Source organism: Microtus pennsylvanicus, chromosome 15 (genome assembly GCF_037038515.1).
Source record: "Microtus pennsylvanicus isolate mMicPen1 chromosome 15, mMicPen1.hap1, whole genome shotgun sequence".
NCBI classification, from domain to species: domain Eukaryota; kingdom Metazoa; phylum Chordata; class Mammalia; order Rodentia; family Cricetidae; genus Microtus; species Microtus pennsylvanicus.
The window spans coordinates 17,608,771-17,634,584 of record NC_134593.1 but is presented as its reverse complement, the minus strand read 5'-3'; the positions used below and the strand labels follow the sequence as shown (position 1 = coordinate 17,634,584).

Sequence of the window (25,814 nt, the reverse complement as noted above, 5' to 3'; positions counted from 1 at the left end):
ACACAGTCAGTCTACAGACCCCGTCTTTATGGAAAGTGTCACACAGTCAGCCTACAGACCCCGTCTTTATGGAAAGTGTTGCACACAGTCAGTCTACAGACCCCGTCTTTATGGGAAGTGTCACACACAGTCAGTCTACAGACCCCGTCTTTATGGGAAGTGTCACACAGTCAGTCTACAGACCCCGTCTTTATGGAAAGTGTTGCACACAGTCAGTCTACAGACCCCGTCTTTATGGGAAGTGTCACACACAGTCAGTCTACAGACCCCGTCTTTATGGAAAGTGTCACACAGTCAGTCTACAGACCCCGTCTTTATGGAAAGTGTCACACAGTCAGCCTACAGACCCCGTCTTTATGGAAAGTGTCACACAGTTAGTCTACAGACCCTGTCTTTATGGGAAGTGTCACACACAGTCAGTCTACAGACCCCGTCTTTATGGAAAGTGTCACACAGTCAGTCTACAGACCCCGTCTTTATGGGAAGTGTCACACACAGTTAGTCTACAGACCCCGTCTTTATGGAAAGTGTCGCACACAGTCAGCCTACAGACCCTGTCTTTATGGAAAGTGTCACACAGTCAGTCTACAGACCCCGTCTTTATGGGAAGTGTCACACACAGTCAGTCTACAGACCCCGTCTTTATGGAAAGTGTCACACACAGTCAGTCTACAGACCCCGTCTTTATGGAAAGTGTCACACACAGTTAGTCTACAGACCCCGTCTTTATGGAAAGTGTCACACACAGTCAGTCTACAGACCCCGTCTTTATGGAAAGTGTCACACAGTCAGTCTACAGACCCCGTCTTTATGGAAAGTGTCGCACAGTCAGTCTACAGACCCTGTCTTTATGGAAAGTGTTGCACACAGTCAGTCTACAGACCCCGTCTTTATGGAAAGTGTCACACACAGTTAGTCTACAGACCCTGTCTTTATGGAAAGTGTCACACAGTCAGTCTACAGACCCTGTCTTTATGGAAAGTGTTGCACACAGTCAGTCTACAGACCCCGTCTTTATGGAAAGTGTCACACACAGTTAGTCTACAGACCCTGTCTTTATGGAAAGTGTCACACACAGTCAGTCTACAGACCCCATCTTTATGGAAAGTGTCGCACAAAGTCAGTCTACAGACCCCGTCTTTATGGGAAGTGTCACACACAGTCAGTCTACAGACCCCGTCTTTATGGAAAGTGTCACACAGTCAGTCTACAGACCCCGTCTTTATGGAAAGTGTTGCACACAGTCAGCCTACAGACCCCGTCTTTATGGAAAGTGTCGCACACAGTCAGCCTACAGACCCCGTCTTTATGGAAAGTGTCACACACAGTCAGTCTACAGACCCCGTCTTTATGGAAAGTGTCGCACAAAGTCAGTCTACAGACCCCGTCACGTGTACTTTACAAAGAGTTTCAATGTAGTCATGGCCGATCTTTATTTGGTGCTTTGTTGCACACAGGACCGAGTTAATTATCACCAGGAAACTTTCCACCAAATTGTTCTATGCTTAATTATGAGGCCTAAAATAAACTACGTAGGGTCAGACTCCAGAAGTTTAAACCAGTACCGGATAGTCATGTTGAACTGGATTGCTCTCGTGCCCCTCCTCTGGTAGTCAGGAGATTGTATTCCAGCAACCCCCAACCTTGGCTAACACAAACTCTACATATATTTCTTGTTGTTATTGTTGTTTTTGGTTTTTCTTTCTTTTCTTTTTTTTTTTTTTGGTTTTTCTAGACAGAGTTTCTCTGTGGTTTTGGAGCTGTTTTTGGTTTTTCAAGTCAGGGTTTCTTTGCGAAGCCCTGGCTGTCCTGGAACTCAGTTTGTAAACCAGGCTGGCCTCGAACTCACAGAGATCCGCCTGCCTCTGCCTCTTTGGTGCTGATGCCCTGAGCAAAAAATAAGCTTTCTGCTTCAAGCTGGTTTTGCTGAGACATTTTAACACAGCACAGAACTATGGCTAACATGGCGCTGCAGCATTTCCCAGATGAGGGAAGCAGCCCAAAGGGAGCTGGTACACGGCAGCGCCATCCTCCTCAGGCAGCTTTTGTCTTAGTCTGAGAAAGAGACTGTGTCTTGTCTTCAGCTGTTGCCTGGGAGCATGGTGATAGGAACTGAGCACATACTAAGAGATACTACGTCAGCTTCCTACTGCTAGAGCACAGTGCCTGAGAGAATTATTAGGGAAGAGGTGCCCTTGGACTCATGGTTCTGAAGGTTCCAACTTCAGAAGGTCCTAGGGACTCATTGTTTTGGGTCCTTGGTAAGTTTGCCAGAGGGTGGCACCGAGGAGCATTCGACAGGCAAATGGGTGCAGGGTAAGTGTGTGAAATGGGTCCCACTGTGCACAGACCCAGTGGCCTAAGGACCTCCTGACGCCTTTGTTTTCCAGGAAGTGAGTCAGGAGAGGGTGTGGTCACTGGTAGAGATCCTACTTAGAATGTCCCAGGGCCTGGGCTCTTCCCAACACTCAGAACAAGTTCACCAAAGCAAAATCTAGGAAGAAATGAACCGCACACAGCCAATACAGACTTCAGCTTCCACTGTTTTAGTGAATTTTTTTGAACTTTTACAAACGTGCTCAGGGGCAGACTTTCCCCTTAAATGAGAGTAAGGAGTTAGCTCACAGTTTAAAGCCCGGAGTACTCTGGAGACTAGGCCCTCCCTTTTCCTCCTTGGGCTTGGCTTGATCCAAAAGCCCATAAAACTGAGCCCTTGTGTGCTTGGAGCTCCCTGAGAACAGGCTAAGATGTCACGTTCCACCTCCTGCCATGAATCGAGACCATTGGTTTTCAAAAGTGGAAGAATTACACCAAAGAATTAAATTGCTAGAAAGTTGAGACCATCCATATGCTCAGGAACAGAGGAGAGTTCGGTTTCAGGAACCAGGAGGCCCCTCAAATCCCTCTCTCTCTCTCTGTGGACCTGAGAGGTCTTCTGGTGCAGATTGGGAGCATCCATTTCACCTGGGCGAACCCTGGCTACAGGCTCAACTCAGAGACAGGGCACAGGGTCAGCTAAAACAAGGTTATGTGAGCACATAATTACGCGCTCAAGAACCATACTGGAGAAAACTGGATGCTTATGATTTCCTTGTATGTTGAGGAAGTTTTAAAAATAACAGGCTTGCTCTAAATTACTAATATGAAAATAGTTTCTGCCTCTATTCAAAATAGCCGTAGGTATGTAGTGTCTACTTTGAAAAATACAAATATATTTAAAGCTCGTGTAGCTGTGCCTTGGGAAAAAGTGGGCAGCGGCACGGGTGGGGAACGACGTGGAGGACAGATGCAGGAAGCTGGGTGGTGGCGGGCAGTCCCCGGCATCAGCGCCCAGCTGGCCTGTCGTTGGGCCCGAGGAGCAGCTTGGCTCCTGGCTTGTCCATGCTGGAGTTGGCGCTGTCCGAGGCTTTGTCCGGCTCGGGCACGCAGGTGCAGCCCACCGGGATGGTGACGTAGTGTTCGGCGTACACTGAGCGTCCTCCCGCACAGGCGGCGGTGCGGCGCAACACTACGGCCGGGGAGTAGACAGGTGCGCTGCGGTAGCGGAAGTCCTCCTCACCAAAGAGCCCGGTCAGGCAGCCTCGGCAGAGGCAGTAGGCTTCAGGCAGGTACCTCGGGAAGCGAGCAGGGTCGTAGGAAATCCTGCCGATAGAGCGAAAAGAGTGAGGGCTGCAGCAGAGGCACCACAGCGAGTTCAAGGCCAGCTTGGGCTACGTAGCAAGCCAGGACTCACGAAGACTTGAGCAAGGCTGGGACCCACAACGCATCCAGCAGTTGGCATACTGGGAAGGCCTACCTGGAACAGACAGTTACACCACTATGCCGTGAGCCCCGACCTGGAAAAGGTGGCTCAATCATGGCACTTGACCTCTGTCATATTCGAGATGCTCGATGCATCCTTGATGCCTATAAAACTGCCTTGTGTCAGAGCTGGAGGGATGGCTCAGTGGTCAAGAGCACTGACTGCCCTTCCCAAGGACCTGGGTTCAATTCCCAGCACCCACATGGTGAATCACACTGTCTGTAACTCCAGTTCCAGTGAACTGGACACCCTGACAGCCTCACACAGACACACATGCAGGTAAAAGTGCAGCACACACATGCAGCTGGGTGGTGGTGGCACCCCATGAGACACAGGAAACGCTCTTGTGAGGCCAGCCTGGTCTACAGAGTGAGTTCCAGGCCAGCCAGAACTGTCACACAAAGAAACTGTCTCAAAAATGCAAACAAATCCACAAACAAAAGTAAAAAACACCAAGTATATATATATATATATATATATATATATATATATATATATATATATATAATATATATATATATATTATATATATATATAATAGATAGATTATTTTTAAAAAAGAAAAAACTCTTCTCCTGGTACCACACGCAGGTGGCCACAGTATCCTCCTCGGCTGTCCTGTCTGCCCTGAGGAACCGTCTCTCGATTCCAGCTCCAGGCCTGCCAGGCTCTGCAGCCTGGATGCTTCCGGTCCCAGCTCCTGCAGACAGCTGCACCTGTGCAGAAGGCCACGCTGTGCTCCCTGAGTTAAAGCAGCAGCGGGGGACGAGAGTGCTGCCAGGAGGGCTGGCTGGGGTATTTGAAAAGCAAAAATAATCTTAAATTCCATCACTTTGATTTATCTCCAAGTTTCAATTCAGAGGCCAAATGTAAACATCTCCAGGACAGCCTGTGGCCAAATCCTAGGGGAGGCCATAGGTCAGCTATATCAGGTGGCTCACTTGGAGACAAAACAAGCCCAGGACAGCCAGCAGTCACCTACGCAGCTGCAGAGGGTCATGGGCAGAATCCAGGACACCGCTCATGAGACTTCTGTATGCCGACATCCATGCCCATAATCTGTGCATCTAGAACACAGGCTTTCCCTTATCCTCTCTCTAGAGACCCTCACGTCCATTAAATCTGAGCCCTGACCTTGCTAACCTGTCCAGCAGCAGACACACCTGAAGACCTACTACGTGCTAGCATGGGACGCACCAAAGAGTACCCTGAGCCTAGTGAAGAAAGCAGAAGAGAGGGAGAGAGATGGGCTTGGAGATCTTTCTGTTCCTGGGGGGGCAGGGAGGTCACAGACCACACCATCCCTGCAGAGGGTGGTGCCAACCCCGGGCCATGCTTTCTCCTCCATCCTTAATACAATGAGGGCACTTGCCAACAAAATACCTCCCTTTGACAGGACATTCAGAGCGCCCATGTCAAGGAGGGGAACTGGTCTGCAGAAAGAAGGTGAGATTTGGGGGCCAGAAAGGTATCCTGGGCATGGAACCTTTCAACTCCCCTCTCACGCTGTTCTAGGGACCAGAGAAATGGCCCGGGAGAAAGCTCCTAACTGGGTGGAGGGATAAAGGCAGATACTTCTTGTTTTTGTTTTTTTTTTGTTTTTCGAGACAGGGTTTCTCTGTGGTTTTGGAGCCTGTCCTGGAACTAGCTCTTGTAGACCAGGCTGGTCTCGAACTCACAGAGATCCGCCTGCCTCTGCCTCCCGAGTGCTGGGATTAAAGGCGTGCGCCACCACCGCCCGGCAAGGCAGATACTTCTAAAGCAAACACACGGATTGTGCCCATTTGTGCTTCCCGCCAACACAAAGTAGGTGAAAAATCTGCTTTTAAAGTTTGTTTCAAGGTTGGAGAGATGACTCAGAGGTTAAGAAAACTGGCTGCTCTTCCAGACCCAGGTTCAATTCCCAGCACCTATATGGCAGCTTACAACTGTCTGTAAATCCAAGATCTGATACCCTCACAGAGGTAAACGTGCAGGCAAAATACCAATGCAAATAATAATAATAATAAAGTTTTTTATTACTGTTTGCTCACTTCTACCATAGGGTTTGGGAGCAGAATAGACCTATCTCCCTCTCTCCGGACACTCCCTTTCATTGAACATTTGAAGGGAAAGGAGTCCTAAATAGCTAGACGCATAATGTCTCCAATTATTTTCAGCATTTATCCAACTCCTATCTGAGTTCTATTTCGGGCAGAACACCTGTGCACACCAGAGACATGCGGTAGAAAGAGCACAAATAGACGGGAATGACTGGCCCAGATCAAAGGGGTCGAAAGAGCATTTGGAGTGGGGGGTCAAGGTGAGAGCTGGGAGTGTGTTGGGGGTAAAGCACAAGCTGAGAGGCCAGAGTGGCGAATGATGCCCGGGCCAGGACCCTGACAGGTTTCAGAGAGCGAAGCGACTCAGTGACGCTTTAGAAAGATCTCCCCAACTTCATGGCAGAAGCGTGTCTGGGATAAAGAGGGAGATCTTGGTCAAAGGCGGGAGCTGCATTTTGGGATATGATTTGTATTGCATGTGCTAGCTCATGGGTGTGTGTGAAGGAGAATGGTAGTAGGAGACTCTGGTGTTTGAAAAGGAAGGGTACAGGGTCTGCAGGCTGAGAAAGGCAGAGCCTCGAAATGGGGCTGCTCAAACACTAACAGGGGGCGGAGCCAGTCCATCAGACATGTGGATACAGATGTTTTGGTCTACTTGCTGTAACTATAACTTAATACACAAGACTGGGTAATTTATGAAGACCAGACATTTACTTGGGTGTGGTGGTACATCCCAGCACTGGGGAGGTTGAGGCAGGAAGATCAGCGCCCAAGGCCAGAGTGGACTACATAGAATGACCTGGTTTCAACCACTCTCCAAAAAAAGAAGTTTATTTAGCATTTAGCATTAGCTCAGTTGACCCTGAGCACCATCAACACATGGAGACTAAGATTCTAACTCGTGACCTTGGGAGGACACTTCCAAACCAAAGTAGAAGCTGCTCAGTGGTACTGTGAAGATGCAACCAAGAACACACAGGATTGGGAAGCCAGCATCCCTGCAGGAGACACCGAGACAACACCAGGCCGGCATCCCTACAGGTGACGCTGAGAGCAACACCAGCCCAGCATCCCTACAGGAGACGCCGAGGGCAACATCAGGCCAGCATCACTACAGGAGATGCTGGCCTGATGTTCTGGGCAACACCAGCCCAGCATCCCTACGCAGCCCAGCATCCCTACAGGAGACGCCGAGGACAACATCAGGCCAGCATCCCTACAGAAAACGCCAAGAGCAACACCAAGACAGCATCCCTACAGGGGACGCAGAAGCCATTTGCGAAAGGGTTGTGAGCAGAAGCATGGGAGCTCCAGGACACCAAGCTGCAGACCTGGTTTACTCTGGTGCACCCTGACCCTTTGAGCCCCTTACAGTGATCCATTATATGCTCAGTAAAATAGAAAACCACCAACCCCAAATGAGGGACATTCTGGTGACTAGCCAGTCACTTGGGGTCGGGTAGTGTATGAGCTGTATACATCTCGTGCACTCTGGTCAACATCTAAAGATTAAGTAATGCCATTAGACCAGTCCCATGTCCAGATCGTCTATAATTTTTTTTCAGATTTATTTTACTTTATGTGTGTGTTTAGACTGCTATGTGTATATGCGCACCATGTTTGCCTGGTACTCACAGAGGTTAGAAGGCATCATATCCCTTGGTGAGAGTTATGGCAGTTGTGAGCTGCCATGTGGGTGTTTGGTGTTGTAATAGGAGCGGCGGGGCTGCGTCCCTGGCACCCCGGCCGCCTGGCTAGTTTATGCCCCAAAATAACAACACACAAATTGTATTCTTTTTTTTTTTTTTCGTTTTTTGAGACAGGGTTTCTCTGTGGTTTTGGAGCCTGTCCTGGAACTAGCTCTTGTAGATCAGGCTGCAAATTGTATTCTTTTAAACACTGCTTGGCCCATTATATCTAGCCTCTTCTTGGCTAACTCTTGCACCTGGACTAGCCCATTTCCAATCATGTGTATAGCACCCCAAGGTGCGCTTACCGGAGATTCTAGACTACGTCCATCCTGGGTCAGAGCTGAATCGCGTCTGCCCCAGAGAGCAGAGCTATCGCATCTCGCATCTGCCCGGGAGAGAGGAGCATGGCGTCTCTCAGCTCACTTCCTCTTCCTCCCAGCATTCTGTTCTGTTTACTCCTCCCACCTATGTTTTAACCTATCAGGGCCAAGCAGTTTCTTTATTGCTTAACCAATGAAATCAACAGATTGATACATGACACTCCCACATCAGCTTGGAACCGAACCTGGGTCTTCTGCCAGGAGTCAGTGCCCCTGATTGCTGAGCCATTTCTCCAGCCTTATCTCCTGATCTTGATCAACAGATGTGTTGAACATCCAAGTAAAGGGTATATGGAAATGCTTTACCCTAATTTCATGTCAGTTTTTGCTAATTTAATTTAATTTTTGTTTTGTTTTGTGAGACAAGGTCTCACTATGTAGCCCTGGTCATACTGGAATTCCCTATGTAGATCAGGCTGGCCTCAACTCACAGAGATTTGACTGCCTCTGCCTCATGAATGCTGGGATTAAAGTTCTGTAGCCTCATGTCAAGGCTTGAAATTATTTTTAAATGAAGAGACAAAGAGAAATAGGGTTTCAATTGCTGTGGGGAGACACCATGAACACAACTTTTATAAATGAAAACATTTAATTTGGGTGGCTCACACTTTCAGAAGTTTAGTGCATTAACATCGTGGCAGGAAACATGCATGCCAGCAGACACGGTGCTGGAGAAGGAGCTGAGAGAGTTCTACACCTCAATCCACAGGCAACAGGAAGTGAATTGTCTCACTGGGTGTGGCCTGAGCATGTATGAGCCCTCAAGACCCGCCTCCACAGTGACACACTTCCTCCAGCAAGACCACCCCTAATCCAACATGGTCACATCTCCTAATAGTCCCACTCCCTTTGGGGGCCATTTTCTTTCAAACCACCACAAGAAAAAAACAAAACAAAACAACAACAACAACAAACTTTACAGTTTTTAAATCTCCCTGACGGGAGGGAGAGCCAGGGAGAGCCTGGCTGAAAACTGAGGCCTCAGAGAGATGCGGTGAGAGACACTGCGGGTCTGCCTGGCAGCACCCTTGCTGGCTGGCAGTTTGCAGAGAACGGAGGCGGTGCAGTCCTGGGTACTCCAACATGGTGGCAAAGGCATGTATCCATGGGCACCAGGCACTGAGACCATAGCCAAGTCCCGTGGAGGGTCTGGGAAAATTCCTCAGGGACCTGGAAGATGTGGTTACAGTACAGGCAGCAGAATGTAGCAGCACACACCAGGACGAGAGAAGTAGCTGTTGCAAAGGTCACAATGGCGGAAGCAGTGGTCTCAACACATGGGTCATGACCCCTTTGGAGGTCGCATATCAAACATCCTGCATATCAGATATTTACATTACAATTCAAAACAGTAGCAAAATTACAGTGATGAAGAAGCAACAAAATAATTTTATGTTTGGGGTCACCACAACATGAGGAACTGTATTAAAGGGTAGCAGCCTTAGGAAGGTTGGAACCACTGGGTTTGGATGATAGGTATGAGGGTTAACACAGGGATGTTGGCGGGGCAGGAGGAAGGGGAATGAGCATGTGTAGGAGAGAATGATTGTGTGTAAGCATGCATGTGTGAAGAAAAGCATGGGTAGAGGTTGGGTGTGAGATGTGAGAGCATGTGTGTGAATGTAAGAATGTTCCAGAGGATCTGTGTGTGGAGATTCAAGTGAGAGCAATGTGTGTGAATGTAAGAATGTTCCAGAGGATCTGTGTGTGGAGATTCAAGTGTGAGCATGTGTGTGAATGTAAGAATGTTCCAGAGGATCTGTGTGTGGAGATTCAAGTGTGAGCATGTGTGTGAATGTAAGAATGTTCCAGAGGATCTGTGTGTGGAGATTCAAGTGAGAGCAATGTGTGTGAATGTAAGAATGTTCCAGAGGATCTGTGTGTGGAGATTCAAGTGTGAGCATGTGTGTGAATGTAAGAACGTTCCAGAGGATCTGTGTGTGGAGATTCAAGTGTGAGCATGTGTGTGAATGTAAGAATGTTCCAGAGGATCTGTGTGTGGAGATTCAAGTGTGAGCATGTGTGTGAATGTAAGAATGTTCCAGAGGATCTGTGTGTGGAGATTCAAGTGTGAGCATGTGTGTGAATGTAAGAATGTTCCAGAGGATCTGTGTGTGGAGATTCAAGTGTGAGCATGTGTGTGAATGTAAGAATGTTCCAGAGGATCTGTGTGTGGAGATTCAAGTGTGAGCATGTGTGTGCATGTAAGAATGTTCCAGAGGATCTGTGTGTGGAGATTCAAGTGTGAGCATGTGTGTGCATGTAAGAATGTTCCAGAGGATCTGTGTGTGGAGATTCAAGTGTGAGCATGTGTGTGCATGTAAGAATGTTCCAGAGGATCTGTGTGTGGAGATTCAAGTGTGAGCATGTGTGTGAATGTAAGAATGTTCCAGAGGATCTGTGTGTGGAGATTCAAGTGTGAGCATGTGTGTGAATGTAAGAACGTTCCAGAGGATCTGTGTGTGGAGATTCAAGTGTGAGCATGTGTGTGAATGTAAGAACGTTCCAGAGGATCTGTGTGTGGAGATTCAAGTGTGAGCATGTGTGTGAATGTAAGAATGTTCCAGAGGATCTGTGTGTGGAGATTCAAGTGTGAGCATGTGTGTGAATGTAAGAATGTTCCAGAGGATCTGTGTGTGGAGATTCAGGTGTGAGCATGTGTGTGAATGTAAGAATGTTCCAGAGGATCTGTGTGTGGAGATTCAAGTGTGAGCATGTGTGTGAATGTAAGAACGTTCCAGAGGATCTGTGTGTGGAGATTCAGGTGTGAGCATGTGTGTGAATGTAAGAATGTTCCAGAGGATCTGTGTGTGGAGATTCAAGTGTGAGCATGTGTGGTACACAGACGTGCTTAGGGCATGAGCGTGTTTGAATGTGTGAGCGTGTGAGACTGAGAATATATGTTTGCGTGTGTTGAGTGTGTGACATGTGGGCTCACGTGTGTGGTGGCTGGCTAGGGATCTGGTGGGAGGCACAGGGTGTATAACGGCCCCGGAGCCAGAGCAGAGGACATGGCATTTAATCCCACAGCTCCTGGATGGGGAAAGAAGCCGGGTCGCCCAGGATCCAAGGAGACTCCTGGAGAACCCAAGAGAATTCCCAGAAGACTTATAGAGATGAGGGGCTTCTCTTTGGCACAGCTGTTTGACCTGAGACCATCACCCACCTGTTCCTGCACTGCCCAGCATCCTGGGTGTCCTTCAGGAGCCGTCTCTCAGGTGCCACTCTTGTTAGTTTTGTAGGTCAAACTGTTACTGCTTGGGTGCCTGGTGGCTAAAGCCTCATCCAACTAAAAATACCCATCCCAGCACTCCAGTTGGTCCCAGACCAAACCTTTCCACTTCACCTTGAAGCCTTCAGACTAAGGCTGGTGACAAGACCCCCAACCCCCCCCCATCTCTACCTGCCACCTGGGATAGAACGGAGGAATGAGCAATAGGGATTTTCAAAATGTGTCTTTGAGACCTGGATTGTTCCCTTGCACAGGAAGGTGCTCAACGTGGAGACCAGATGTGCCATCCACAGCAGGCACTCACGCAGAGTGACCAGCACCACAGAAAGGCAAATAGCCCCTGCGTTTGTGGATGCCCAGCTTCCTGTCTAATCTGAAGAATCACCAGCTCCTCGGAACAAAAGCAAGGCCTCCGTAAGAACCCTTTCTCTTCCAAACATGGAAACGCAGCCCAGCAGAAACCCTGCCTGGCCTCCCTGGCCAGTCCCCCGTTGTCTCTGCAAAACGCTGCTCTGTGCAAACTTGGCGCGGTACCTGCCTGGAACACAGCAAGTTTTCCCCACTGACGAATCTCAGGAGCGGCCCTGGCTCCGCGTGAAGTTTGGCTGGGGTGAGTGACAGCTGCCCGGGCTTAATCCAAGAACAAAGGACAAGTCCTCCAGGGATGATTAGAAGTGGTGGAAGCTGAGCCCCTGGAGGAATGTGAGTGACAGCAGGGACAGAAAAAGAGCGCTCCCCTGGGGCCTGGACTTGTAGGAAACAATTCCCGGCGGTTCCGGAGGCGGGGGCGGGGCTCCGAGAACAATGAACATGAATGTGTTCCCAGTCGGAATCTGCCACCTGATGAGCCATCCGGAGGGCCAAGGGTAGCTGGGCAGCCACCAGCACAGTTTGCCACTTTCCAAAACATATTTCCATTTCAAAGCAGCAGAACCCAAGGGTTACTGATTCTCCCCGGGGGAACCCAAAAATCCCAAGCCCAGACACCAGGCTAAGGGGTCCTGACCAGAAGTCCAGAGCACCGGTGACAGTGGGGGACAAGATGGCCTCAGCAGCCTGAGTCAGCAGCACTGAGAGCCAGTAGGTTCAGCCCAGCAGACTTTCTAGAAAAGGCAGGGAACGGTCAGATAGGAGTCCTGGAAAGAAAATGTTGGTCCGGTCTAGGCACTGACCAGTGACCCAGAGCAAGTCGGCTGCCAGCTGAAGGGGACAGTGTGACAGGAAGGTCATTTCGCCGGCTTCCTGAGGCCTTCGGACCAGGCTTGAGTTTTGGAAAGGTCTTGGAAAATTCCCTCCAGCCAAGCGCATTCTTTTAGTCTATAACCGACTTTCCCAGCTTAGAGCCTGGCAAACTGATTCTAAGACTCGCAGGGAAGGAAAAGGCCAAGGAACCATCAGAACAGATTCCAGGGAAAACGAGGGGGTGGACTTGCCACCAGACTGGAAGTGATTAAGAGATAATGGGAAGATCAAGACAGTAGACAATCCCTGGGGATCTCTAGGGATAAGCAGCTTCCTTCACTAAAAGCCGAGACTCCTCTGAGAAGGCCCTGTCCGTGCAGGCAAGACGGCCAACATGGAGCTTACTGAGTCCTTGTATCAGAACCACGCATGGCTCTTGTTTAAAAGGAAGGTTCTGGCAGAGTGTGGTGCATGACACACACACATCAATGTAGCACTCAGAAGGCTGAGGCAGGAGGACTATAAGTTCCCATACGCCAAATATGGAACCCTGTTTCCTGAGAGGTGAGCCAATCATCACGACTTATTCATTATATAAGTAGCCATGTACTGAAACCTTACATGGTGCCTCACGAACATGCATAATCAGTGTGCTAGTAAAATTTACATATCTTAGAAGGAAAGAATTATAATTTCCAGTCTTGTATGCTGTGGAATAGTACTTTAACTGTGTAAAGGTGTGTTGCGTTTGTTTATGCTGCATTTGTGCAATGATATAAAGATGTGTTGCCTTGCCTGCCTAGGGCACCTGATTGGTCTGATAAAAGGCTGAAGGGCCAACAGCTGGGCAGTAGAGGGGTAGGCGGGGCTGGCAGACAGAGAGAATAGGCAGCAGGAGGAATCTAGGCTCAGGAAAGAAGGAAAGGACCAGGGAGAGAGCGAGATGCCCGGGCTTGGCAGTCAGGCAGCTGCCAGCCACCCAGCCACGGAGTAGGACATAAAATAAAAGAAGGGGAAAAAGGCCCGAGGCAAAAGGTAGATGAAGAGAAACAGGTTAAGTTGTAAGAGCTAGGGGGACAAGCAGAAGGTAAGGCCAAGTTTTCACATTCAATACTGACTCCGTCGTGCTTTGGGGGCTGGTGGTCTGAGGAAGCCTGATACACTTGCCCACCCTCGGAGTGTGCTGCTCTGGGATCACTGAACTTGGGCATCTTGAAGATGAGTCTGCAGAAATATGGCTGCATCGAGCCGTGTCTGGCCACATCTGGCACTGGGTGGCTAACCACCGTTACCATGGACACGGTGACAGCAACAACTGGATGACACGTTTTCATGGTGCCTTTTCTGTCTGAGCAAACCATCCCCAGACTGCCCTCCGTGCTAACGGTAGTTCACACGAAGGTTGTTATTACCCAAGCTGGCACTGCCATGGAATGGCCATGGGACTTAGTTGTGCTTCACTGGAGGCACACAAGTGAGCTTTGTAAAAATAGCAAAGCTCTTTCTTCCCTCACCCCTAGAGATTCAGAATTATTGTTCTGGAACGGGGCCATGATGTTGCTATTTTTTAAAAAGCCTCCCAGATAATTCTCACAGACAGCTCTCCCTGTTCAGGCTGTTTGGTCTCCACATTTAAGAAAAGTAATGAAGCCAGACCCGATGATGCATACTTGTAATCCCAGCATTTGGAAGGCTGAGGCAGGAGGATTGCCACAAGTCTGAGGCCAGCCTGGGCTATGTAACAAGACCCTGCCTTCTAGCAAACAAACAAAAAATAATAATAATAAATTAATGAGGGTTTGAGGGTTGGGTGTCTCTCCACCGTACAACATTGGCCTCATCTGAGAGAAGCTTTAGGCTCCACTCCCAGCACTGGGGGATAGAAAAGGTGTTTGTGGGGGAGGATCTGTAACCTTCTTTTTTTTTTTTTTTTTGGTTTTTTTCGAGACAAGGTTTCTCTGTGGTTTTGGAGCCTGTCCTGGAACTAGCTCTTGTAGACCAGGCTGGTCTCGAACTCACAGAGATCCGCCTGCCTCTGCCTCCCGAGTGCTGGGATTACAGGCGTGCGCCACCACCGCCCGGCGATCTGTAACCTTCTAATCTCCCATTTTCCCTTTGAGCTAGCCCTCCCTGCAGCTGGGGTGGGCAGGACTCTCCACACTATAGGAGTCTCCCTGCATATGAACTCCTGACAGGGGCTCCAGGCCTGGAGCAGTGGACTCCGTGGGGGAAGCAGGGGGTAACTGGGGACACCAGAGGCTACATACAGCTTCCCTCTAGGGGGAAGCTGTGGCCAGCAGGCCCATCAGCTCCACCCTCCTTCCATTTGCTAAAGCCCCAGGGAGCCAAAGAGCTGCAGGGTCTGCTGCCAAGAAGCACTGAAAAACCCTCTTCTCGCCCTAGTAGAAAACACGGCGCCTTTCTCATCAAAGAGGACATGGAAAAATTTGTCAGGGACAGCGGCGTCCTGACCAGGACGTAGATCCCCAAGGGCTTCACCTGGCCAAGGACAGTTAGAGGTCCATCCTGCTCTGGTGCGGCCATCTGAACTTGGCAGAGCTGAGGCTGAGCCTGAGGCAGCTCCAGGGGGGCTACCAGCAGCAGGCAGGCTCACCTGCCCCCCTTCCCTCTCACGTGCGGGGAGGGGGCGAGGTGGGAGATAGAGGTGCTGCAATGATGGCGCCTCCCCTCTCAACGTGGGAAACTGCAGCGGGGTCTGTGGATACTTAGCATCCAGTCCCACACCGGGCACACAGTGATGCTCCAACCTGGGGATCCGTTTATTCTCCACAAAACCTATTCACCAAGTGGCCAAGCCAGAGGACAGAGTATTAGGAAAGAATTTGGAAGGCCATGGGTGGAGGCAGTGGGTCTTGCACAAGAAGAATATGGAATGAAAATGACAGCCCAGATCTCTCGAAGGCTTTCATTCTCTGTCATGGCAAATGTGACAGTCGGAGCAGCTGGGAAGCAGCTCTTCAAAGGAAAAACTCCCTGGGCCCACAGGACTGCTGGCTCTCCAGGGGAAGCTGCAGAATGTGGGTCCCAAGCCATCTTTGATGTCCCCGACCTTGGAACAATGGGGATGTGTGAGGGAGGAGCCCACCTGGCCCAGCGAGGCAGCTGTCACCATGGAGGGGCCGCTCACATACACTAACTAGCCTGCCCTCTTCAACTCTAAGAGTTCCTGGTATTTTCTCCTCGACAACTTAGTAATTTGGGGAGATGAGTCCCCTCTCTTTCACCTTCCCACAGATAGCAGAAGGAATGTCACTTCGTGGCCTGTGTGGGACAGCTCGCATTTGCCCAAATCCTCCTGTTGGCATGGGCACACACATTTTATTCAGGTGAGGAGCGTTGAAAGAGGTGTCCAGAGAGTGAAATATTGTCATCCTCCCTGGCGGCACCCTGCATGCTGAAGTAAAGCCCTGGCTGGGGGGAGCCAGCAGCCATCAAAGCCGACGGTAATCCGGGAACAATGCTCCATGACAATGCGTTTATTTTTGTCCCTGACAGGTGACAGGTGCAGCAGAGCTGGCTGGACTCTGAGAAGCCCGCTGGGGCAGGTCAGCTCTGCACTTGGACAAAGTCAAGGTCACTTGTCCATGATATGTATATATTTGGAAGATGCCAACATCTCTTAGTTAAGCTGCTTGGGAAAACCAAAAAATCATGCCTCCTTTTCCACAGTGACCAACAGGGACAATATTGTGGAGACTCCAGCCAGACCGACAGACCGACAGCATTCTTTCTGTGTGGGCATCTGTCCTTTTCCCCAAGTCACCCCCTTTCTTTCTTAACAGAACTTTATCCTGATGAGCTGGCTAGGAGGTCATAGTGCCTGTGCTGCCGTGGCTCACCCAGCACAGGAGATAAAACAGAATCCTGGTTTCCTGGAAGACAGGTTTGCGACACTGTCATAAGGTCTTTTTTAGTAACCCACAGGTATGAACCAGAGATGTAGGAAAGAGTGAGGTCACTAGGGAAAAACTTACTTAGGAAAGGACTGCCACCCCAAATTCCAAAGGGATGAGAGTCCCTGGGCCACCATCTGGCAGGATGCTTGCCTTGTGCTGCCCCCTGTTGGCCAGAGTTACAACTGCAAGGAAAGATAGATCTCTTTGCACTGGAGCCTTGGCACAAACTGGAAAGTGTAAAAAGGTAGGAGAGAGTGTCTTTAAAAGGCGAACAGGAATGTCTTTAAACGCTAACTGATGTGAGCGTAGTTCCCTCCAACAGTGAACTGCAGACTCTCCCTCAAGCCTTAGCCAGTACATACCTTCCTAGGAATGTGCCTCCCTATGTCTAAACTTCAGATAGCATGTTAGAGTTTAACTTCTAAATCCGGCACTCTAGGGTAGCTGAAATAAAACAGAGCAGTCAATACTGTACTCTACTCTCCCTTCTCAGAGATGATCCAACATGAGATGGAGTGAGCACAGTATCCTGACATATCCCAGGGCGACCGGGCAGGGGTCACCTGCACACAGCATGGCAATACCTGGATGTCCCTATGACAACTAAGGTGGCTAGCGAGCGGCTGTCGACAGGGCGGAGGGCAGAGTGTGGAGCAAATGTCTCAGGAAGGACAGGGTTTCATAACACTACTGAGATTGTCGGCATTTTAAAACTCATGGGTTTCTGGAATTTTCTACTTAGTATTTTCAGTTGACTTTGGGAAATTGAAGTCACTGAAAAGGAAGTCAAGTGTGAGGGCGGTGGAAGCAACGGTGCTCTTGATTTCTGTTCTTTTCCCTAATGTTCATTTATTTGATGTTTGAAGCAGGGTAATGCTATGTAGTCCAAGAGTCTCTCAAACACAATCCTCCTGCCTCGGCCCCTTGAGTGCTGGGATGGCAGGTATGTGCACGCCACCTTGCTGCCTCTGAGCTTTAAATTTTCTTTGAAAAGATTTGCTGGGCAGAAATTGATGTGAATGGCACCTGTGCGCACGGCTGCACTCAAGGCCAGTGGCGCCCTTGCCCCTGCTAACATCTGGTGGGTGAGTAAGACCCGAAGGTGCCATTGCGGGAAGATGGCGTAACTAACGGACATCTCAGGGCAAAGCGTTGCTTAGATGAGTCATCCTGTCTAACAAGTCTGGCTTTTTCTCCTCACACACGGAGAGCAGGCCACAGTGGGTCAGAGCCCAGTACCACTCGGAGTGCTCAGGTCATCACTGGGCAGGGGTGACCCTGCCTCCTCGCTAACAGAGTAACTGGAGACCACATGCACCACACTGGTACATTCTGAGAGCGGAAGGTTCTCAGGCACTGAGGCTCTGCCCCGCACCTGTGGCAGATGCTGAGGTCACCCCTTACTCCCTTGCTAAAGTTACACCTTCAGACATCTGGTGACCTGTGTGTCTGGTTTTTGTTTTTCTTAGATAGGATTTCTCTGTGTAGCCCTGACTGTCCTGGAACTTGACCTGCAGACCAGGTTGGCTTTGAACTCAGAGATCCACCTGCCTCTGTCTCCAGAGTGCTAGGATTGAAGGGCTGCGCCACCACTGCCTGGCTCTGTGTGTCCTCCCCAGCCTTTGCTCTCAGGCCTGCTCCACCAGGATGTTTGAAGAGGTGGCAAGGCCACTCCAGTGTCTGGTGTGGGGCAGCCAGGGGGCCCAGGATAGGGTGGGCTATGGAGACACGGCTCACATCACAAGTGCTGGCTACAGGAAGTGGGACTTCTTCTTGTGGAGAGCTCTGGAAGGCAGAACTTTGAACCTGAAGTTACCTTGAAAAGAGGAAAAATCAGGAACAGATGGCCTCACCTCAGGGAGTTGCCGGAAGAGTGCACAGACCGCAGAACATTAGAAAGAACTTAAAGGGTCACCCGGCATCCACCCACAGGTGGATCTACGGCAGGTCTGCGGCAAATCTACTTGCTGTTGGTCACCAAGAGCCAACAAAATTGTTTGTTGTGAAATAAATTTAGGTGTAGACTCTTACAGTCTTGGGGCTGGGGGAAAGTTATATTAAAAAAAAACAAATAAAGCCTAAAAATAAACGATTTTGCATTATTCATATCCTAGAGAAAATAAAATTTGAAGCCTACTACTAGAATAAACAAGCTAAAATTGCTTAGCGTACTGGCAGGTGTTTATCTTTGGAGTGTCATCACACAAGCTGGTGTGTCTTTAAACTTTAATAAACTCCAGCAATAGAGCTCTGAATATATTAATCTGCTGTTTAAAAATCTCCCTGAGCAATCAGGTTGATTTATTTTTGGCACTTTTGTTTTTTAAGCAAAGGAGAAACAAACACATAATTGCTACAAGGTGAAAGAGAAAATATTTTTATGCTCTGGGAGATGAATGATGCTTTCCCAATAACGCACTGGGCCCTGCCGGATGGATGAAGTCAGTGGTGTCCGGTATCCCAGGTCTACTGTTTTGGGTTTGTTACCAGGCAACAGTCTCTTAATGTCCAAGCTGTGACGTCTTCAGAGCTCAGCCCAGCCATGGAGTGACAGAGCTCTGAAAAGCCCACCTCGATGTCCACAGCACCCCTTCCATGAGCCCCCAGCCTTGACCAGCAAACGAGCCCCTCACAAGGCTCTGCGTCTCTCAGAAGCCGAAGCTGTATTTCTGCAATGTCTGCCTTTTCCTCGGGGTTGGAAGCCAACCCTTCTCCCCACTTAACAAAGAAAACATCTCCAGTAGGCATACTAGCACAGGTCTGTCAGCCCAGATACTCGGAAAGCTGAGGCAAGAGGATCATTTGAGCTCAGGAGTTTGAGACCAGCCTGAACAAAATAATCAGACCCATATCTTATAAATAAAAAATGTAGCTGGGTGTGGCCATGTTAAGGTTTGGTTCCAGCACTCTGAGTTCCAGGCTAGCTGGAGCGTCATACCGAGAGCCTGACTCAAAGAAAGAATGAAAGAAAAGTATCATTATGTATGTATGCTGTCAACTTCTCTTCTGGCACTAAAGCGACCACATGCTAGTTGCACCTTTTCCCCTGAGGAATGCCGACCGATCTGCTTCTGTGATGTAAATGCTGCCTCCCTCTTCAGCGCTCTGTTTTATGCAACTCACAGTCTATTGGTGGACACAGCGATACTTTCCAACCCTGGTTGCTCAGCAACGACTAATATCCTATTCAGCTGTCATTTGGTACGTGGACACACGGGTCTGCAGGAGAGACGCTGAGAAGTCTGATCACAGGTCAGGTGTATCTAAAGTGTGACACGGAGCCAGGCACAGGTGTGCAACCACTGACGAGGTGGAGCAGGAGATCAGCTGAGCCCAGCGCTTGACGCCAGCCTGGGCAACGACAAGTCCCCGTCTCAAGACATACTTCTGGATAATTACAATCCCCATTTCTTCCTTCCCAAGTCATCCCAATTCACACGCCTCCATTGCACCCGGGCTTCCTTCTTCCTCCACCTTCATCAAAGCAGCCTGATGATGGCTGCAAAAAACCAAGTTTCTCATTTTGGTTTCTACATGTGTTTTGCTCCCTACATTGCAATATTCAGCTCTTCACTTGCAGAGAGCTAGGTCGTGTGGTTTCCCTTCCACTGAGTGCCTGACCTTGGCCCATCTTCCCTTGAGGTCACTGGCTTTATCGGTTTATGGTTCTAACTCTTTGGGGGAGAAGGCCTTTGTGGCTTGGTAGCAAACATTTCTCCCCTGGCTTGCCCTGTACTCTAGTCTGTTTTGCCAAGACGACACAGCATGTAATTATATAACTGCTTTTCTTAATCTTATCTTTTATGATGTCTGGGGCTGTGAGCTGCTAAACAAGCCTCCTCCACACCAAGATTATAAATAAAATTGCTCGTGTTTTTCTTCCTCTTTGTGGCCTTATTTTTTTACACTTAAATCTTTGAATCATCTGGAATTTGTTGTCACAGAGGAGTGAGATCCAACCATATTTTCTTCCAGCTGGAGACCCAGCTGTCCTGAAACCAGGATCGCCATTCCCCAAACACAGAAGCCTGCTGATCGTTCAGTGTCTGTTTAAACCCCGGATTCCACCTACAGCGGTCTCTCCTGTGCTGTGGTTTTTCTAACTCTGCCCATCTTCCTTTGCACTCTGCTTTGCCTATAAGAACGTGGTCATTCCAGTCCTCCACCACCATAAGGAGCAGCTCTGGGAATGCAGGAGAAAAGCAAGCTCCCAGACACTCAGGTCCCATATATACAATGGTGTTGAATTTGTCCAGCACCTACGCATACCCTCCTGTAGGCTTCAGCCATCGCTACACACCTAACACAGCCATGCTCTGTACACCGCCGCACTGTGTTGCTTAAGGAGTAACAATGAGAAAGACTGCGTATTCGGCACAGAGGCTAGTTCTCTCAGGTATTCTTGATCTGCGACTTGTTGGCTCTGTGAATGCAGAATCTGCAGATCTGAGGAAGGTCGAGTGTGCTACCTCTGTAGCTGGTGCCACTCGGGCACCTGAGCTGGTGGAAATTGGGGGGAGCGTGTCCATTCAGGACACCAGCGTTCTCAGAAGTCCCTTCCTCGGCCCTCTCACAGATGAGGCTCTGTACTTTCTGGGTTGCACTTTTTCTATCCTCCTCCTCAACTCAGGAGGTGAGGGACAATGTGGGGAGCACACAGAGAGGCAAGGCAACAGGGCCAGCTTCAACTGTCAGCACCTGCAGCAAGGGCCCGGCATGGTCCCCTAAAGCCTAGCTTCCATCCAATCAGGGTAAGCGACCTGAAGGATGGGGATGACAACAAGGTCAGCTCACCAATGCTGCTAAATACTGTGGGAGAGGATGAACAAGGGGCCTGAAGCTATCTGTCCTGGCCAGTGGCCCCACCAGATCCAGTTACCCCAGGTACGGGGCTCACCAACCACTTCCCTCCCTGCCCCTTCCCTGCTTTCCGATGTGGCCATGGAAGACACAAGGGTCGGCCTACAGCAGGAACAGCTTGCCCTAACTTTCTGTAGGTGCTGGAGTGAAGAACTCCCAACTGGTCCTCTCGAAGGCAGTAAGATTCAATATGCACCAGGCTTAACGCCACACTACCTCTTCAAACACTTATCACAGGCTATGCTCTACAGCCTTGGCCAGAGCCATAGGAGACAGGCCTACAGAGGACTTGAGACTTGCTGGGTGTTTCCTGTGTGTATTTACGCTCAGAGTGGCCTTTAGGCCAGCCTCAACTCCAGCACTGCTTCCCTGAAGAGCTAGGATGGGTGCCCCCATATGAGCCCACTTCCACGTGGGTGGAACAGTGAGAAGGGATGGACCACAGCTCATCTTAGCCTGAAGAGCAGCCATCCAAGGGAGGATGTAAACTTCAGCTTCCTAGGACAGCCTGAGGGTCTGGGCAATGGAGGTGGGGTGTAAGGCAATGGGGGAGGGGGAGTGTAGTTCAAGGGAACTGACAAAACCAGTCCCAGATGACCCAGGACATAGGTCACACCCTTGTCGCACTCTCTCTCTTTGTCACTGTCACTTGTGGAAGCTCTGCAGCAAGCCACACCTCCCATTGGAACCTGCCACAGTTTGTGCCTCAAGGTGGCCAAGGCTTATTCCTCAGGGGGCAACAATTGGATGGTTGTGGAGCCTTGGCAGGTGGGGCCCAGCTGGAGGCCCCTTCCCATTGCTCTCTTTTGCTTCCTCATTGTGAGGTTTTCCTCAGCCACGTGGAAACCCACGGCCATCTGGAACCCCACTAGAGCCTAAAAGCAATAGGCCTGCCTGATCATGGACCAAGAGCTCTAAACCCAAGCCAACCCTTTTTTCTTTTGAGTTCATTACCTCAGGTGTTTGTTTTTATTTACTTATTCTGTGTTTGAGGTGGTAACCTTGTATATGGAGGTCAGAGGACACGTGCTGGAATCTGTTCCCTCTTCCTACTGTGTGGGTCCTAGGGATCAAATTCGGGTCCTGAGCCTTGCCAGCAAGCACCTTTATTTGCCGAGCCACTTGTCGGCCCAGGAAAACGTTACAGTAACGGCAAACTGACTAATAACATCCTCTCTGGAACACAAGAGTGGTGACCATATGCTCTTGGTAATCAAGAGACATGTAATTCCGGCACTCAGGAGGATCTCCGCGAGTTTGAGACTAGCCTGGTCTATGGAGAGAGTTTCAGGACAGCCAGGGCTACACAGAGAAACCCTGTCCCAAAACAAAGCAAAAACACGCTACTCCATCTCCAGTACAACAAGGCAAACAAACAGCAAAGCCTTGCTGTTAGCCTTCTGTAGGCGCCACATCCTTCCTTTCTCCTGGCCACACTGTCCTCCCCTGGAGCCCACCCCCATCTATCGTGCAGATCTCTCTCATCTTCAGGGCCGTGTGAGGGCTCCCTCCTCTGCCTTCTGACATGAGTTCAAGGAAAAGTTACCATTGTCTGCGCAGGCCCGTGTGGCCACACTTCTTACACAGCCCACACTTCCCTTTGGCATGCTCTTCTTTTGACACAATCCCTGGATTAGGCCATCCTCAGAATCTGGCCTATCCTCCACGCATCTTGAAGGTCACTTTCATTCCCCAAAAGATGTTCTCTCCCTCCTTCCCTCCCTCAATTTCAAGCTTCTCTTGTCACCCCATGTTCTGTTCTCCAGACACCCTCTCAGAGGGTGTGCCTCCTAGGTCTCAGTTCCCAGTCACCTCCAAATCACTCCCACAGGCCTCCTGTGCAAAGCCCCTTACAGAATTAATAAAGGGTCGCTCACGATGTATCAGGTAAAGAATAGGCAGTCGATTAGTATTTATTGCATAACAAATGCAGGAAGAGCTGGCAAGAGGACACAGTGTTTCTTTGAAGAACGTGACAGACCTCTGTAGAGACCAATCGCTCCCAATTTAGTTATCCCATCTGCCTCTCCGGGCTCCTCCCGGAGCTCACCGACCAGTGGACACCAGCCACACCCTGAGAGTTCCACCCTGCCCCACCCATCAGCTCTGCCACGCCCACCTGCTCCTCAGATCCCGCCCCTCAGCCTCCAGTTGGCCCTGCCCCATCCCGCTAGCTCCACCCGATCCCCATTAGGACCCGGCCCTCGATCCCCGCCCGCCTATCCCTCAGGCTCCACCCGGCCCGCCCGCCCCGCCCTCTAGGCCCCGCCCCAGCGACCCCACCCTGCCCCACCCACCTGTCCTGCAGGCCCCGCCCCGCCCCTCAGGCCCGCTCACCTGTACGCCCAGGGCGAGACGCTGCGCAGGTTGGTGGGCGGCCGGAAGCGGCGGTCGGCGGGCCTGCCCCCGGCGGGGCAGCTGGCGTTGCGCGCTTGCTCGCGCGGCCCGAGCTGCAGCGTGTGGTGGAAGGCGCTGAGCACACCGGCCGCCAGCCGTCCGTACAGCTGCTCCAGGAGCTCCTCCGGCCGGTCCGCGCAGTCCCGCGGCCGCACCGGGCGCCTCCCGGTCCTCAGCGCGCCTGCCGCGCGGCCCGGCGCCAGGGCCAGCAGGAAGCCGACCGCGAGCATCCAGACCTGCGGCGGGACAGGCCGCGCTCAGCGTCGCGGGAGCCGCCCGCCGCTCCGCACACCGTGAGGCCCTACCCGAGCATGGGCGCCGCGCGGGCCGGCCCCCGAGCGCCGTCCCCGCCCGCCCGCCGCCCTCGCGGCCCCCGGGGCCCGGCCCGCCGCCGGCCCGCGCGCCCCCGACCCCCGCCGCCGCCGCCACCCAGAGCCGGAGCCCGCGCGGGGGGCGGCTGGGGGGCGCGCGTGCACGTGTGCGTGTGCCTGCCGGGCTGCTGCGCGGCGGGCTGCGAGTGCCCGTGAGACGCCGCTCCCGGCCGTCGCCCCCCGACCCTCAGCCCCAGCCCGGCCGGCCTCGGCCATGCCGTCGCCGGTCCCCCCGAGGGCGCTCACCAGTGTCCCCAGCATCGCGTCGCCGAAATGCTTTCCAGACTTGTTAGGAGGGGGGCTGATGGCTCTTGAGCGAAATAAATAAAGGCGCCGCACACGCGGGGCGTGTGGCCTGCGGGTTGGGTGTCGCCCCCACCGAAGTGGACTGGCGCGGTCCGCCTGGCTGGAGGAGGAGGTGGTGACTGGCCTCGACGTCTCGGCACGGACCAGTGGGGCGCGGCGGGGATGCAGTCGGGAGGACGACTTTGGCTCAGAGGAAACTGATTTCTCTAGGCATTAAAAGCGGTCCAGGAACTGGACAGGCCACTTGGAAATGAATGAACTCAAACCTAGGACTCTCCTCCTTGGGACCTCGACTTCTGCGATTTCATAGTTCGAAGAATTATATTAGAGATTAAAAAATAAAGCTAATGTTCTGTGAGGCGAGAGGAAACTGTTTCCCCCTTAATACTCATAAAATGACTCCGTGCCTCTTATTCAGCTAAAGGCAGAGTAATAAATACCCTCCCCCACCTGACACACGGCTGTAAGTGGGCATCTCATGGTCTAGTTTTACAGTGTTGGAGAACTCAACCATGATATTGTGTGAGCAGACATGTAAAATGAGCCTAAAGTTCTGTGAATTAACTAAGGGAAATCAGCCCAAATGAAGGACCATATTGTATCTCATGATCTCAAGAGAGCTTGCTCACCTCCTTGTCCATTCTACAAAGCTAATGAATACGGTTACTTTCGAGCACTGACGCTTTGAAAATAAAAACAAATGGTTGAATCCAGCCGAAAGCTTTTTGAAAGTTTGCAAAATAATTTTTGATTCCCTAAAATGGCTTGCAGCTTTGGGTTTGAACCAAATTGTAAACCAGTAAACTGCATTTCAGTTATGCTGTGCAATAAAACACTTGCCTTCGATGCTTTAAAACTAAAATGCTTTGTAACTGCTTCGCCACTAACGTCCTTCGAACACGACTGCTTAAACAATTTACGGTTCTTAGGAAACACATCTGGGTTTATGGAACATTTTCCGACTAGCACATAAATTTGTTAGCATTATCTCATTTCTAGGAACATGGGAATAAAGGCGGCGGCACTCATACTGCTTATTTACTGTTTGAAAAACAGTGTAGGAGTATTTCCGGGGTGAGCTTGTCATTACCAGAGTTCCATGCACGACTCACCAGTCCTATTACAGCATCTTTTCATATCCATAGTGGCACAGGGCCAGCCGTCAAAGGCCCTTCCAGGGTCTGATCGCTGGACAACTTCTCCCCTCTCCCAGCTTTCCTTTAATGGTTTTCAGTTTGTGGAAGGTCTTCGTTTCCAAAAACACACTGATCAGATCATCAGATTCATTTGTGATTAGATAGTGGCACAAAGCTTACGAACAGGCGCAGAGTAACATCATAACGAGTTCTTCCCAGGTCTCCGCGTTCTGTGACAAGACGCAAGTTAATAACTGGTCCAAACTTGGGGCTGGGGAGATGGCTCAGGGCTTACCATGCAACACTGGTGGGCCAGGTTCTCTGCCACTCCACAGAGTTGTCCAGCCACCACATACACGTCATTTCACACGCACAGAAATCTAAACAAATACTCTAAAGATTAATCCAGTTAAGAGCACTGTCTGCTCTTGCAGAGGGTTTGTGTTTGGTTCCTAAGCACCCAATGGTGACGCTCAGCCATCTGCAACTCCAGTTCCA

General features: G+C 50.6%; 1 protein-coding gene across 1 annotated transcript; it reads right to left on the bottom strand.

Annotated features, from left to right (window-relative positions):
- Positions 1-1,770: 1,770 nt before the first annotated feature.
- Il17d (interleukin 17D) lies at positions 1,771-24,350 on the bottom strand. The gene is made up of 3 exons (XM_075949604.1): positions 24,121-24,350; positions 23,444-23,739; positions 1,771-3,642 (listed from the first exon to the last, which is right to left on the bottom strand). Exons 1-3 carry the CDS (start codon positions 24,133-24,135, stop codon positions 3,324-3,326), a joined length of 630 nt encoding a protein of 209 aa, XP_075805719.1. The 5' UTR covers positions 24,136-24,350; the 3' UTR covers positions 1,771-3,323.
- Positions 24,351-25,814: the final 1,464 nt, after the last annotated feature.